This window comes from Orbicella faveolata, unplaced genomic scaffold, assembly GCF_042242905.1.
Source record: "Orbicella faveolata isolate gen_17 unplaced genomic scaffold, um_ofav_v1 contig_2, whole genome shotgun sequence".
Classification (NCBI taxonomy): Eukaryota; Metazoa; Cnidaria; class Anthozoa; order Scleractinia; family Merulinidae; genus Orbicella; species Orbicella faveolata.
Window position 1 is genome coordinate 1416926 of NW_028301547.1, and position 14021 is coordinate 1430946.

General features: G+C 40.1%; 1 protein-coding gene across 1 annotated transcript in view; it reads left to right on the top strand.

Annotated features, from left to right (window-relative positions):
• LOC110058178 (uncharacterized) overlaps window positions 1–14021 on the top strand; it is a 23553-nt gene continuing 9532 nt past the window's right edge. The window contains exons 1-11 of the mRNA XM_089288825.1: window positions 1–307; window positions 1159–1282; window positions 3107–3280; window positions 3656–7294; window positions 7479–7592; window positions 7984–8097; window positions 8537–8914; window positions 10759–10851; window positions 10966–11195; window positions 11447–11608; window positions 12345–12430. Of these exons, the coding sequence (XP_089144951.1) occupies window positions 3205–3280; window positions 3656–7294; window positions 7479–7592; window positions 7984–8097; window positions 8537–8914; window positions 10759–10851; window positions 10966–11195; window positions 11447–11608; window positions 12345–12430 (4892 nt within the window). The 5' untranslated portion in view covers window positions 1–307; window positions 1159–1282; window positions 3107–3204. The remainder of the gene's footprint in view (window positions 308–1158; window positions 1283–3106; window positions 3281–3655; window positions 7295–7478; window positions 7593–7983; window positions 8098–8536; window positions 8915–10758; window positions 10852–10965; window positions 11196–11446; window positions 11609–12344; window positions 12431–14021) is intronic.

Below are 14021 nucleotides of genomic sequence, written 5' to 3' on the forward strand. Positions count from 1 at the left end.
TATATCTACTTGCTGTAAATAAAATGTACGAAGTAAACTACTTTTCAGAAAAGCCTCGAAGGTAAACAAAAGTCAAAGATCAACTCGCAGCAATTTGTTTTGTTTGGTAACGTGATGGAATTTGCTAGGCCTTAGTTTTAAACACGTAAATGCTCATAACCTAAATGTTTTGCCAATGAGTTGTCAGCTTTTAAATTGTTTCCCGGAAAATAATTTGTTTTCCTTGTTGCATGTGAATTCACAAAATTTCAGCGTTTGTTAGTTGGACATTCTATGCTTGTCGCTTACTTGGGGAACACTTTTTGAGGTAAGCCGTAATATATTTTCCTCCAAGTTTTAATGTTACAGAGCGATATAGATCGTCGACTTGAGGTTACCGTATACCTTTAGGGGTGTCTCGCGTCCAAACAATTTAGCTCGCTGTAGATACCCAAACCCCTATATAAAAATTAACACCTATAGAGCTGGCTATCAAACTAGATCAAGAATTTTGAAATAATATCAGTTGTCGAATTTTTTAAAGCGTCTAAACGCGACTGTCCGAATCATAAGTCAACAGGAGTTGTTTGTTTGCCAGAATATTTGGAAAATAACTTCATGAAGTTAAACATACAACAGAAAATTGTCCGCGAATTTTTTTATTGGAAAGATTTTTTTTCTCCGAGGGCGATTTTTGTTCGATCGCTCCACATTTTTTTAATGAAGGCAAAACCTACATTTTGACACCGGATATAACTGATATGTGCATATATTTTCATCGCTCCGAGTTAAGAACGTGACCTTTTTTTTTTCCTGCTACTCTACGTATTGACCACGTATTGGCCTACGTATTGGTCACTACGTATTGGAGACTTCAACTGTGACTTGTAGCTCAAATAAGCGATATTATCTGGCTGAATCCGGCCTCTTAATTTTCTTCGGCTTCTTCTAATTAATGCAGTAGATCTCGCCTATTTAAGACGTTATTCGCTTTCTTTCTTTTCGCTTTTTCTCTTGATGTAATATATTGAAATACTAGTCAGTGAAAATGGAGGATAAACAAGTTTATATCATATTCAGTGAGTTTTGCACGAGTTTCAATTTTTCGCACACATTACGTACACGCTAAAGCGATTTAGAAATATATGCTTCTGCGACTACAAAACATTGATTTTCTAGGAGATGTTCAACTTCGCTGCTTAGAAGACAATAGAAGGAAAAGGCTATTAAAAACCTGGCATCTACGCAAGGAAAACTTGGTATAATCAATCGGTCTTTATAATAAGAGAAATCGAGAGAATTAGTAAGTAACAGTTTGGTTGATCAAACTCTTTAAGTTGAGGGTTAGTGTGTATTTAGATGCGCTATTTATTAACTGTTATGAAGCTAATTATGCAAAATACCGCGTTAACAAAGCAACGTGTATTTTCGACCGACTAGCTAATTATCCGATACCATTTGTAGCCAAGGGAACAGTTGGGGTCACCATGGTAAGACAGATAAAAGCGATTAGACTCGAACAAACCAGGAGAATTTTCCGGGCCCTTCGTATTAGTGATTTAAACTCTTTTATGGTCAGGTCTGTGGTTGAGAAAAAATTTCTGACGCGTTAATGTCTTTCGAAAGTTGTGTAGAAACCCATTTTAGAATAAAATCACCGGTCGAACTGTTTTATCTTTGCATACGCGCGGCTCCACTTGAACCTGGACTTTTTGCGCTCGATCTAAAGGCTAAAATATCGATCATTCCGAAAAGCAAAATTAATTATCTTCGTTTGATATGAACGTCATGAACGACCTTCCAAAGTCATTAATTTCACAATTATAAATAGCATTCATAGTTCATTCTAGATAATTATTTGTTATGACTATTACTATGACTAGTTTTGCTTTAGGCACATCTAAACAGACGGTTGTCATGGCTTTGGAGATCTGAGCTAAACTTGCTTTTTTTATTTTATATCTTAAAGAAATAAACCCCTAGAAGTACTAAACCCGTGTCCTAATTGTTCATTTTTCTCGAAAAGTAATTATAGCTTTCATTCATCATTTAGATTAACCATTTATAAAGTATAATTACGATTTGCTTTGCGAGCGCGTGACGGTGGAGAGAGGCTGCCTGCATGTTTCCATTTATATTTAATATAATCATTAATAGCATCCCAGGCAATCTTCTTCCACGAAGGTGCCTTGCATTTCAATCTCTTAACACCAATTAAGAAATCAAAAACACGTACCTTGTTTCTATCGAGTTTTAGTATGAATCTACTATCTTGAATGCCGTTCTCTGATTGGCTACGCTACTCACTATCTATTCTGTTGTAGATAGCTCAACAGTGTGGGGCTGTTACCAAAATGACGACCGCTTCTTTGCGTTTTCGAAGTGTCTGTGAAGAGAATTTGGATAAAGCTTTGAACCAGTAGTAGATTTATACTAAAACAATTAAATTATTCGCTCTAGATTTCTATTCGTGATAGTTGACTCGGGCTGCGCCCTCGTAAACTATCACGCGATACAAATCTCGCACTAATGATCTTATTGTTAATTAGAAACACAATTTTCAACCAATCAGCGTGCGTATTTTATTTGAATCAAGCGATCTTTATTTATAGAAAGTAATACCTAATATTTACATAACTAAAACACTTGTGGCCGTCTTAAGGTGGCTTAAAACAGTTTCCAGCACTTAGATTTTGATGGGTCGTTATAACCACTCTTTATCACTCGATGCTACAATCATGGTATCAAAAAACTGCCCAATCATTGGTGAACACGTTATCATTTTTGCGACGCAGTAGGTTACCATAGCAACAGTATAACCTGCTAAAAGCAATCTTAATTACAGCTTTAGGGGCTTATAATTAATAAAGGGTGCGGTGAAATCAGTTTTATGTCATCAAATTTTAATAAGCAGGACAATATGCAACTTTTGACAAAGTTTACGTAGGGTTAAATTTTAAAAATTTCTAAGTGGCTCTAAACCCTATGGTTCCAGCCGGTTATTATGCTGAAGTCAATGGTAAATCTCTTCTTGAGACTGTTACGAAAGCAAACAAGATTATGTGCGTATAAACTGTGAGTGATTCAGTACAACCTCTCTTCTTTTTCACTTTTTCTCTGTACACAGTCCTTCAAACAGCTTAAAAAGACCACTTTGGAAAAAAAAAAAACACGATCCGACCATTCCTGCAGTAATTGTAAGAGAGCTCGAGTGTAAACTCATTAATGATGTTGCCGTCTTCCAAGCAACAAGCTATGGTATACTTCTTCGCGACATTCACTCTGCTTGTCATATCAAGAGGTAAGTCTGCAGCTTATGCAGCATATTACTGATAGCGTGTAGTGAACATTTACAATAAATACATGGAAAGTAACTGGATTATCTTCAAGTAAGTTACGAGCTATGCACAATAGTTAGTCATTGTCCCAGAGACGGGCTTCAAACGACGAGAAATGCATGCAATGGAACATAAAACTATTTTATTCGGAACTTGATGTTAATGCACCACAAAAATACCAGAAAAAGAGAACACTACTGATACATTGTATATGCACAACACGAGACCACTGATGAAGCTTCTGGGATATTTTATGACATTACGCTTTACAACCTAGATAGTGTAGAACACACAGAACGCGAACACATTTTAAAAACACCGTCATCTTCTCTTTGTAGAATCAATGGCAACATCTGTAGCTACGCCAATTATGCTGTCTCCACCGATAGCTGCTAGTTTAACAGCTACTCAGTCCCAATCTACATTTCCTAGTATACCAGCTACTCTGTCTTCATCGACATCCGCTAGTATACCAACTAATCAGTCTCCATCGAAATCTGCTAGTACACCAACTAATCAGTCCCCATCGACATCTACTAGTGTACACGCTACTCAGTCTCCATCGACATCTTCCAGTTTATCAGACACTCAGTTCCTATCACCATCTGCCAGTATACAAGCCACTCATTCTCCATCAACATCCGCTAGTCTACCAGCTACTCAGTCTCCAAAGACACCCACTAGTGTAGCACCTACTGAGTCAACATCAGGATCTCCTAGTGTACCAGCAACTCAGTCTCCATCGACGTCTTCCAGTGTACGAGATAATCAGTCCCTATCACCATCTGCTATTATACAAGCCACTCAGTCTTCGTCAGCATCACTTAGCATACAAGCTACTCACTCTCCATCAAAATCCACTGGCGTAGAGGCCACTCAGTCTCCATTGACATCAGCTAGTGTTCAGGCTACTCAGTCACTATCACCATCTGCTACATTACTAGTTACTCAGTCTGCATCGACATCTGCCAGTATACCAGCTACTCAGTCTCAAAAAGCATCTGCTAGTGTACAAACGTCTCAGTCCCCATCGACATCTACCAGTGTACAAGCTACTCAGTCCTCTTCGACGACATCTGCTGGTATACCAGCTACTGAGTCACCATCATCATCTGCTAGTGTACATGCTACCCAGTCTCCATTGACATCCGCTAGTGTATCAGCAACTCCGTCTACATCCACATCAGCTAGTGTCCCAGCTATCCAGTCTCCATCGACATCTTCCAGTGTACCAGACACTCCGTCCCTATCACCATCTGCCAGTATACCAACTACTCAGTCTTCAATAGCATCACTTAGCACACAAGCTACTCATTCTCCATCAACATCCGCTGGTGTACCATCTACTCAGTTTCCAACGACATCTTCTAGTGTACCAGCTACTGAGTCACTATCAGTATCTGCTAGTTTAAAAGCTACTCAGTCTCCATTGACAGCCGCTAATGTATCAGAAACTCAGTCTACATCGACATCAGCTAGTTTACCAGCTACTCAGTCACCATCGACATCGGAAAGTGTACCGGCTACTCAGTCTCCAACGACATCTGCTAATGTACTACCTACTGAGTCGCTATCAGCATCTGCTAGAGTATCAGAAACTCAGTCTACATCGACATTCGCTAGTGTATCAGCAACTCAGTCTACACCGACATCAGATAGTGTACCAGCAACTCAGCCCCCATCAACATCTGACAGTGTAGCAGGTACTCCCTCTCCAACGACATCTGCTAGTGTATCACCTACTGAGTCACTATCAGCATCTGCTAGAGTATCAGAAACTCAGTCTACATCGACATTCGCTAGTCTATCAGCAACTCAGTCTACATCGACATCAGCTAGTGTACCAGCGACTCAGCCCCCATCAACATCTGACAGTGTAGCAGGTACTCCGTCTCCAACGACATCTGCTAGTATATCACCTAATGAGTCACTATCATCATCTGCTAGAGTGTCAGAAACTCAGTCTACATCGACATCAGCTAGTTTACCAGCAACTCAGCCCCCATCAATATCTGACAGTGTACCAGGTACTCCCTCTCCAACGACATCTTCTAGTGTATTACCTACTGAGTCACTATCATCATCTTCTAGAGTATCAGAAACTCAGTCTACATCGACATCAGCTAGTTTACCAGCTACTCAGTCACCATCGACACCGGAAAGTGTACCGGCTACTCAGTCTCCAACGACATCTGCTAATGTACTACCTACTGAGTCGCTATCAGCATCTGCTAGAGTATCAGAAACTCATTCTACATCGACATTCGCTAGTGTATCAGCAACTCAGTCTACATCGTCATCAGCTAGTGTACCAGCAACTCAGCCCCCATCAATATCTGACAGTGTAGCAGGTACTCCGTCTCCAACGACATCTGCTAGTGTATCACCTATTGAGTCACTATCATCATCTGCTAGAGTATCAGAAACTCAGTCTACATCGACATCAGCTAGTTTACCAGCTACTCAGTCACCATCGACATCTGAAAGTGTGCTGGCTACTCAGTCTCCAACGACATCTGCTAATGTACTACATACTGAGTCGCTATCAGCATCTGCTAGAGTATCAGAAACTCAGTCTACATCGACATCAGCTAGTTTACCAGTTACTCAGTCACCATCGATATCTGCTAGTGTACTACCTACTGAGTCATTATCAGCATCTGCTAGAGTGTCAGAAACTCAGTCTACATCGACATTCGCTAGTGTATCAGCAACTCAGTCTACATCGTCATCAGCTAGTGTGCCAGCAACTCAGCCCCCATCAACATCTCACAGTGTACCAGTTACTCCGTCTCCAACGACATCTGCTAGTGTATCACCTATTGAGTCACTATCATCATCTGCTAGAGTATCAGAAACTCAGTCTACATCGACGTCAGCTAGTTTACCAGCTACTCAGTCACCATCGACATCGGAAAGTGTACCGGCTACTCAGTCTCCAACGACATCTGCTAATGTACTGCCTACTGAGTCACTATCAGCATCTGCTAGAGTATCAGAAACTCAGTCTACATCGACATCAACTAGTTTACCAGCTACTCAGTCCCCATCGACATCTGCAAGTGTACCACCTACTCGGTCTCCAACGACATTTACTAATGTATCACCTACTGAGTCACTATCAGCATCTCCTGGAGTAGCAGCAACTCAGTCTTCTTTGACTTCCTCCAGTGTACTAGATACTCAGTTCCTGTCACCATCTGCTAGTGTACAAGCTACTCAGTCTCCATCGACGCCTGTTAGTGTATCAGTAACTCAGTCTACATCGACTTCATCTAGTGTACCAGCTATTCAGTCCCCATCGACATCTTCCAGTTTACCAGATACTCAGTCTGCAACGACATCTGTTAGTGTACCGCCTACTGAGTCATTATCAGTATCTGCTAGGGTATCAGTAACTCAGTCTACATCGACATCTTCTAGTGTATCATCAACTCAGTCTCCATCGATATCTTCCAGTGTAGCAGATACTCAGTCCCTATTACTATCTGCCAGTGTACAAGCTACTCCGTCTCCATCGACGCCTGCTAGTGTACCAGGCTCTCAGTCTTCCGCGACTTCTTCTAGTGTACCAGCTAGTGAGTCATCATCGACGTCTGCAAGTGTACCAGCTACTCAGTCTCCAACGACATCTGCTAGTGTACCACCTACTGAGTCACTCTTGGCATCTGCTAGAGTATCAGCAACTCAGTCTACATCGACATCAGCTAGTGTACCAGTAACTCAGTCTTCATCGATATCATCTGATGTAGCAGGTACTCAGTCACCATCACCCTCTCCTAGTGTTCCAGCTACTCCTTCTCTCTCGCCATCTGCTAGTGTACCAGCTACTCAGTTTTCATCGACAACAGCTAGTGTGCCAGGTACTCAGTCTCTATCGAGATCTGCTATTTCGACAAGAATTCGTTCGACGGCTTCAATGTCTGCACCATTGGCATCCTGCTCTCCTGGATTCACTGGGATTGATTGTTCTACTGGTAAGTTCTGTTTTAGACAATAGTTTAATGTCTTCGGCATGAGATAATTCAAATGTTATGAGAAAAATACACAAGACGCAATAATTTCTTTGTAGGTATTTTTTATCCCCAGGAACTGGTTTATCGTACTTAACTCTCTCTTCGATTGAGCTTTCTATTGTTCTTTACGACTTATTTTTGTTAGATATCAACGAATGTGAGGGGGTTAACTGTTCTGGCAATGGTGCTTGTAAAGATCTTGTTAATGGATTTTTCTGTGATTGCGACGCTGGATTCGTCGGGGATTTTTGTGAAGCAGGTATGTTTTGTCCTTCTGATACTTACATTCAATCTAGTAACTGGCTGTTTTTTCCTTGTGCCTTCAGCACGAACAGTATGTTATTGCGTTGTGTGTCGATTAGTTCTTGTCTAGTGTATTACTCATAGATTGGAGATTTCATAATCATCGAAAAGTATGTCAGGAAGAGCTAGGAAGAATTTCGGGGTATCTTAAGATTAATTGGGAACTGAGTGAATGTGATTTTAATTATCATGTAGGTAGGTATTATGGATGACATGGCATGACATGAAATGACATAACGTGGCATGACATGACTTGACATAATAGATGGGATTACATGAAATGGCATGAAATGGGATGACGTGAAATGAGATGACATGACATATTGTATTTCTGGTGGTTCTTTCAGAAATCGATCAATGTAGCCCCAACCCGTGTAAAAATGGTGGCACATGCGAAAAACAAGGAAGCACGTTCAAATGCGAATGTACCGCAGAGTTTCAAGGAAGTGACTGTGCAGTAGGTAAGAACTGTTTAAACTTCATTTTACTAGTGGTTTAATCAATGGGAGTGTTCAGTGTGACCCTTTTGACAGCGAAAAAGCTGTGGGACGATTGCTCACAACCGCTATATTGTTGAAGTATGATGTACCTTATCTTTTCATGGCATTGAAACTATACATAAGACTCTTCGGTGCGACCATTCAAACAAGAGCTAATGAGGAATACTCTCATGTGATTCTATTTCTTTCAGTTTGACTATTTTGCTAAACGAACTCTGTCTATTTTCCACTTCAAATCTCTCAGGAAGTCAAGTTTTGCAACATAGAACTCTTCAAGATCCAGACACAAACAGCATGTCAGGCACAGTTGCAGTGTTCACATTAGAGCCCGTCATGGCAAGCTTCACCCCCGTCTTCTTTATCAGTAACAAAGTTAATTTGTTCTTTATTTTACTTTCAGCGAAACCACCTCGTCAATTTTCCTGCCAAATAAGACTGGACAATGAATTTAATCCTTCCTACAATGAAATCTCGTCACCGGAATCTCTTGCCCTCATTTCAGAGCTAAACAGAGTCTTTGTACCCTTCTTCCAGAAGAGATTTCAAAACTTTCTTGAAATCATTTTCAAACGATTTTTCCAAGGAAGTATTGGAATGGATTTTGATATTTTATTTCGACCAACGTCGAATGTCTCAAACACAAGTATCGTTGAAGCCTTTGTAGAGGGCAATAGAACGAAAGAGCTGGCATCTTTAACCATACTAGGAGGCATTACTGTAACAGAACAACTTCCCGCTACACAGTCTACAGTTCAAAGCCCATCTGCAGTACCAGCAGGTATTTCGCCTTCGTTTGTTGTCGCTATTTCTGTTTATTGTTTTAAAGCGTTTCTAGGGAGACAAGCCTGCATATTATCATGTTTCTCTTAGCCTTTACCATACGTAATAAGTCTTGATAGTCTATTGTCTTGTTGTTCTGTTCGGACCTAAAGGTAAACACCTTCTAAAAACAAACGGGATATTCTAAAATGCCGATTTTTTGGTAATAATCAGCCACTTTAATGAAATTTTTACCAAGGGCGGTCAAAAGCGAATTAAGGGTTGTAAGATATTTAATAAAGAAGTTATATTTTACCAAAAAGTCACTTCATGAGGTACAAGGAAATTTCCATGTACCTTGCAATGGAACATATGGCAAGGTACACGGAAATTTCCATGTACCTTTTCAATGGTATTGCGAAAAGTACATGGAAATTTCCATGTGTCAGTGTATCCGTGCTGCCCAAAGAAACATGGAAATTTCCGTACACCTGCATTGTTGTATAAAAGTACATGGAAGAGATTTAATGAGAACATATTACTGTGAAGTACCCTTTTTAATATATTGCCTAATTTACGACAGTGTATACAGCTGACTGGCAAGCTTATCCAAAATTTGAACAGTTAATCTTGCCACAAAAAAGCTACGGTATTCATTTACATGCAGCGTAAAAAAGTTCTAGAAATAAAAATTGCTGATTGCATTTAACTCAGTCATTGGAGACTTCTTCGCCATCTGCCGAAGGTTTCCGTTTCGTCTCGTATTGATAGACTTGATGTTCCGAAGAAATTTTTGTAGTATTTTCTCGTCCCAGTCCTGAAAAACATCAAAAGAAACATCCGCGTAAGCATAACTAGCTATCTCTTTCTGAGTTTGAAGAATTAGTCCTCTTCTATCTTACCATTATTAAACGTTTTTCTCCTTCAAAAATCTTTGTTTTAGGATTTCTAATAAATTGGATAAAGGCGTTCCTTGGTGAAATAATCAAACAGCAATGAGCTTCCGAGGACCTGTATGCATCCTTCGCCGGCGAAAAAGTGAAACATTAAAAATTGAGCAAGAGAATAATAGGCCATTTCCGAAACGCGTTTTACCTCTTAGCGGGAGGCTAGGCGCAGTGGCCTTATGGTTAATGCGCTCAGCTCCGGATCGAGGGGTCTGGGTTCAAGCCCTGGCGGAGACATTGTGTTTGTCAAAACGAGTCTTCGTGTTAAACCATTCATATGAAAATGTGTTTTCCCTACAGGTTCATTTTCAGGCAAATCAAACTTATTTTTATATGAAAGGTTTTAAACGAGGACTCATTTTGAAACAGAGGCGCAAGGTGACTCGGAAATTAATTAATATTTCAGTATTCTGAAGTATGTAGCCTGAATTCTCCGGAGCTCGTCAAATGCGGGGACGACGATGGAAGAACGGCAGCAATGCCATAATTCAGTGGAACCCCGCTTTACGGACACCCGCTGATAACGGGCAGTTATCGTTGTCTCGATAACTAAAAAGATCATGTATTTTCTCTTGGATTAGCCAGCTTAATGCGGACACTTCCGCATGTCGCTTTAGTGTCCGTTTTAAGGGGTTCCACTGTATATTTTTACGCAGTGGCTTATCGTGGTCTAAAGCGAACATCCACCTGGATCACTCGGCTCCCTTGATTTGCTAACACACTCGCCTAAGGTTTCTCCTGCGTGTATTTAAAATATTGTTACTTGTATTATATCTTTATTCACACTTATTAACACAATCTTTTTTCACACTCACCAACAGCTGCTTAGTTAGGAATTACGTATCAAAATTTCAGTGATTCGGTGGCAGTACGCGATAGAGTGGAGCTCAATCAATATGTACTTTTCTGTCTACAGAGTCAGACAAACTCGAGACATGGATCATCGTTTTGATTGTGACTGGAATAGTAATCCTTGCGCTACTTGTGATCATCGCTGTTTTGACAGTAAGTATAATACATTAGTAGTTTCTTTTAGTTGTCATGTGGTTAGATCAAATATGGAAAAAACGAAGGACATCGACATGGTGCGTGTGGCCAGGATAACGTGAACTAAAAAAATAAGTTGAGCGAAAAACGGTTTCACCACGCATCATTTGTCGATTTGGCATGTGGTTATCACAAACAGTTTTTCCGTCATCACCATCATCATCATCGTCATCGTCATCATCATTATCATCGTCATCATCATCATCGTCGTCATCGTCGTCATCATCATTGTCATCATCGTCATCATCATCATCACCGTCATCATCACCGTCATCATCATCGTCATCGTCATCGTCGTCATCATTATAAATCATAAATCATAAATGAAAAGGCCTACATCAAAAAATGGACTGAACAGAATTAAAAAATGCAAATAATCAAATAAAATTACTTTAAATCTTTAGGAACTAAAGACCTAAACTGGACTAAAGTAACTATCAAGGGATAAAGATAGGTTAAGGGAAAGGACACGGCTTGCACTGTAGAAAGTTAACAAGTCATGAAAAAAATACATCATGAGTTGTTCATAAATTCATGTGTGTTTATATTTTTCATAGGTAGCGTACAGACGTGAAGCCGATAGAGGCAAACAGGACATGTTACCTACTGATAGCTTCTCGGAATTAAGGAGATTGGAGCACGACACCATGCAAGCTCACGCTGGACATGTTAACGGTCACGCGGCCCTCAACGGAAATGGAACACCGATAACCACAAATGTAAGCCAGTCCTGTTGATTTTAAAATTTATAAAGCATAACACTGTACTTTGTGCGCACCGACTGGACCAAAACGCTTGGAAAAAACTTTATAAACGTATCAAAGACAAAAACCCTGCTTTTTCATTTGTCTCGATACGTTTACCATTCAGCAAAGAATAACGAGAGAGAGCGGCTAAAACAGGATTTTCCAGAGGGTCTCTGTCCGTCCCCTAAGAGTGGAGGGAAACTGGACTGGACACCAGATTAATCCTGTATTCATTCAGGAGCCGAGTAGAGAAGGAAAGCAACTCAATCCCAGCGTCGCTCTTCTCCCTGGGAACGAGGTTGATAAGGAGATTGAATTTAACATCTTTATAGAATACTCCAGGGAAATATGAGTGTAACCGAGAAAGATATTCACTTGCTTTAATTAAAAGATTTAGATTACTCGATTAATCTTTGGATTCGCTTGTTTCTTTATATTTCCAATTTTTTAAAATTGGAAATACAAAGACTTAATTAAAATTATTATATCAAATGTGCGAGATCGCGTAATCATGAAATAAGCACAAAAATCAGTAAACAAACAGTTTCTGTATTTTTGTTGCAAAGCTAAATCATGATTTGAAATCAAAGCTCCTTTCTATTGACCCTTTTACATTGAAAACAACAACAACAACAACTGAGAGCAGAAACAAAAACAAAACAAAAACCAATAACTCCGGGCTTAACGCTGTTCATTTTGTTCCTCACAGGCTTTGCCGTGGTACAAGAATGAAACATACGGACATGTTCTCAACGAGGCTTACTTGGATGACGGCGTATCGTATGACAGCGCATTGTAATTAATTATTATTGCATATATTACCGTTGAATTGCAAGGACACCGCAAAGCAATGCAACGCAATTCTACTGGACGTTTCATCCAGTAACGTCCGCTTTAGCTGTTTGTGTACTCTTTTACATGAATGCTTTGTAAAAAGTATTAAAGCCAACTATTTATTCAACTGTTGGAATATTGTTATGTTCCTCATAAATCAATCACAGGGATACTGGGATAATTGCGGTCTTCTAAGAACCTTTGAGCCAACTTTAAGCTCATTTGATATCGACATGATCTTTGTTCCCGATGAAATATATTTCTACTATTCCCACTGCATTATTAATTAACTAGCACATTGCAAATTAAAACATGCTGTTATTTCTTACCATTCCCCCGTTATCGCCAGTGCTGGTAGCGTCGGTAATGCTTTGCGCCGTTTGGAGTTGAAATTTGGTCGCTCCGCTTGAATCGAAGTCTTCGTTCTGAGCCGGGTTGTTCAAAGCCCGATTAAACTAACCCAGGATAAGCGAGAATTTTTGATTCCAGTTTTGTAACTTTGTGGTAAGATTTTCTGTTTATATTGTTTGGCCTTTTGCTCTGAGTTTCAATAATCTTAAACTACACAAAACAAAAACAGTGAAAAACATTTTTACACAAGAATAATTTATACTTCGGTTGACTTTTAACCCTAGGTTAGCGTCAACCGGCTTTCGAACAACCCGGTCCAGTGGTCCACAAACACAGTCATATTTTGCGACCCACCCGCCACCCATGATGGCGGTTGACGAAGCTCTTATATAGATACCTGCTCATATCCTGGTTGCATGCCTATTGCCTCAACAGTCAGGGACTCCTCCCAGAACTTAATCTTGTGCGATAAGGTAATGAGTATGTGGTGAGGATATGGTACAAAGCGAGTTACTTTGATGTTCACGAGCAGCAGGTCACGTGACCACGTACGAACTCGGAGAATAGCCCTTTTCACGGTTAACTTTGCTCATTTGCATTACAATAAAATCTAGCATGTATGTGAGGCAATTTCGGCCTCGCATCCACGTTGGATTACATTGTAATGCAAATGAGAAAAATTAACCGTGAAAAGGGCTATTAGTGCCATAAGAATTGGATGGCCACGCGAAAACAAGATAGAACTGGTTATGAGATATCAGCCGTGCTTTTCCTTAAATTCTCAAAAGATAACCAGATAACTAGACAAGAAAAAACTATGGGTGTTCCAATATCCAGTCAGCTAAATTTTGGAGTACTCCAGGGATTCTTAAAGCAAAAGAAAAGCGCTGAAGTTTTCGGGAAAAGAGCGGCTTGGCAACTCTGAAAACCAGCTGTTGGTTTTCAGCGAAGTAGTGGACACAACTGCGCATGAGCAGAATATTATTTGCAACAAAATCGCTTGAAGATGCTAATGCACATGCGCAGGCCGTTATTTGCCGGCAGTCATTTGCAGATCACGTGGTTGACTCTCTGCCAATGAAAATATGTGGAAAGAGAAATGCATCGAAATGATAAATCCCAATAGTAAGGACCCATCCGAAAACATCCTCCTTGCCCAAAATCTGTGGCTAGGAAAACATCCGAATATCGATTTTATGCC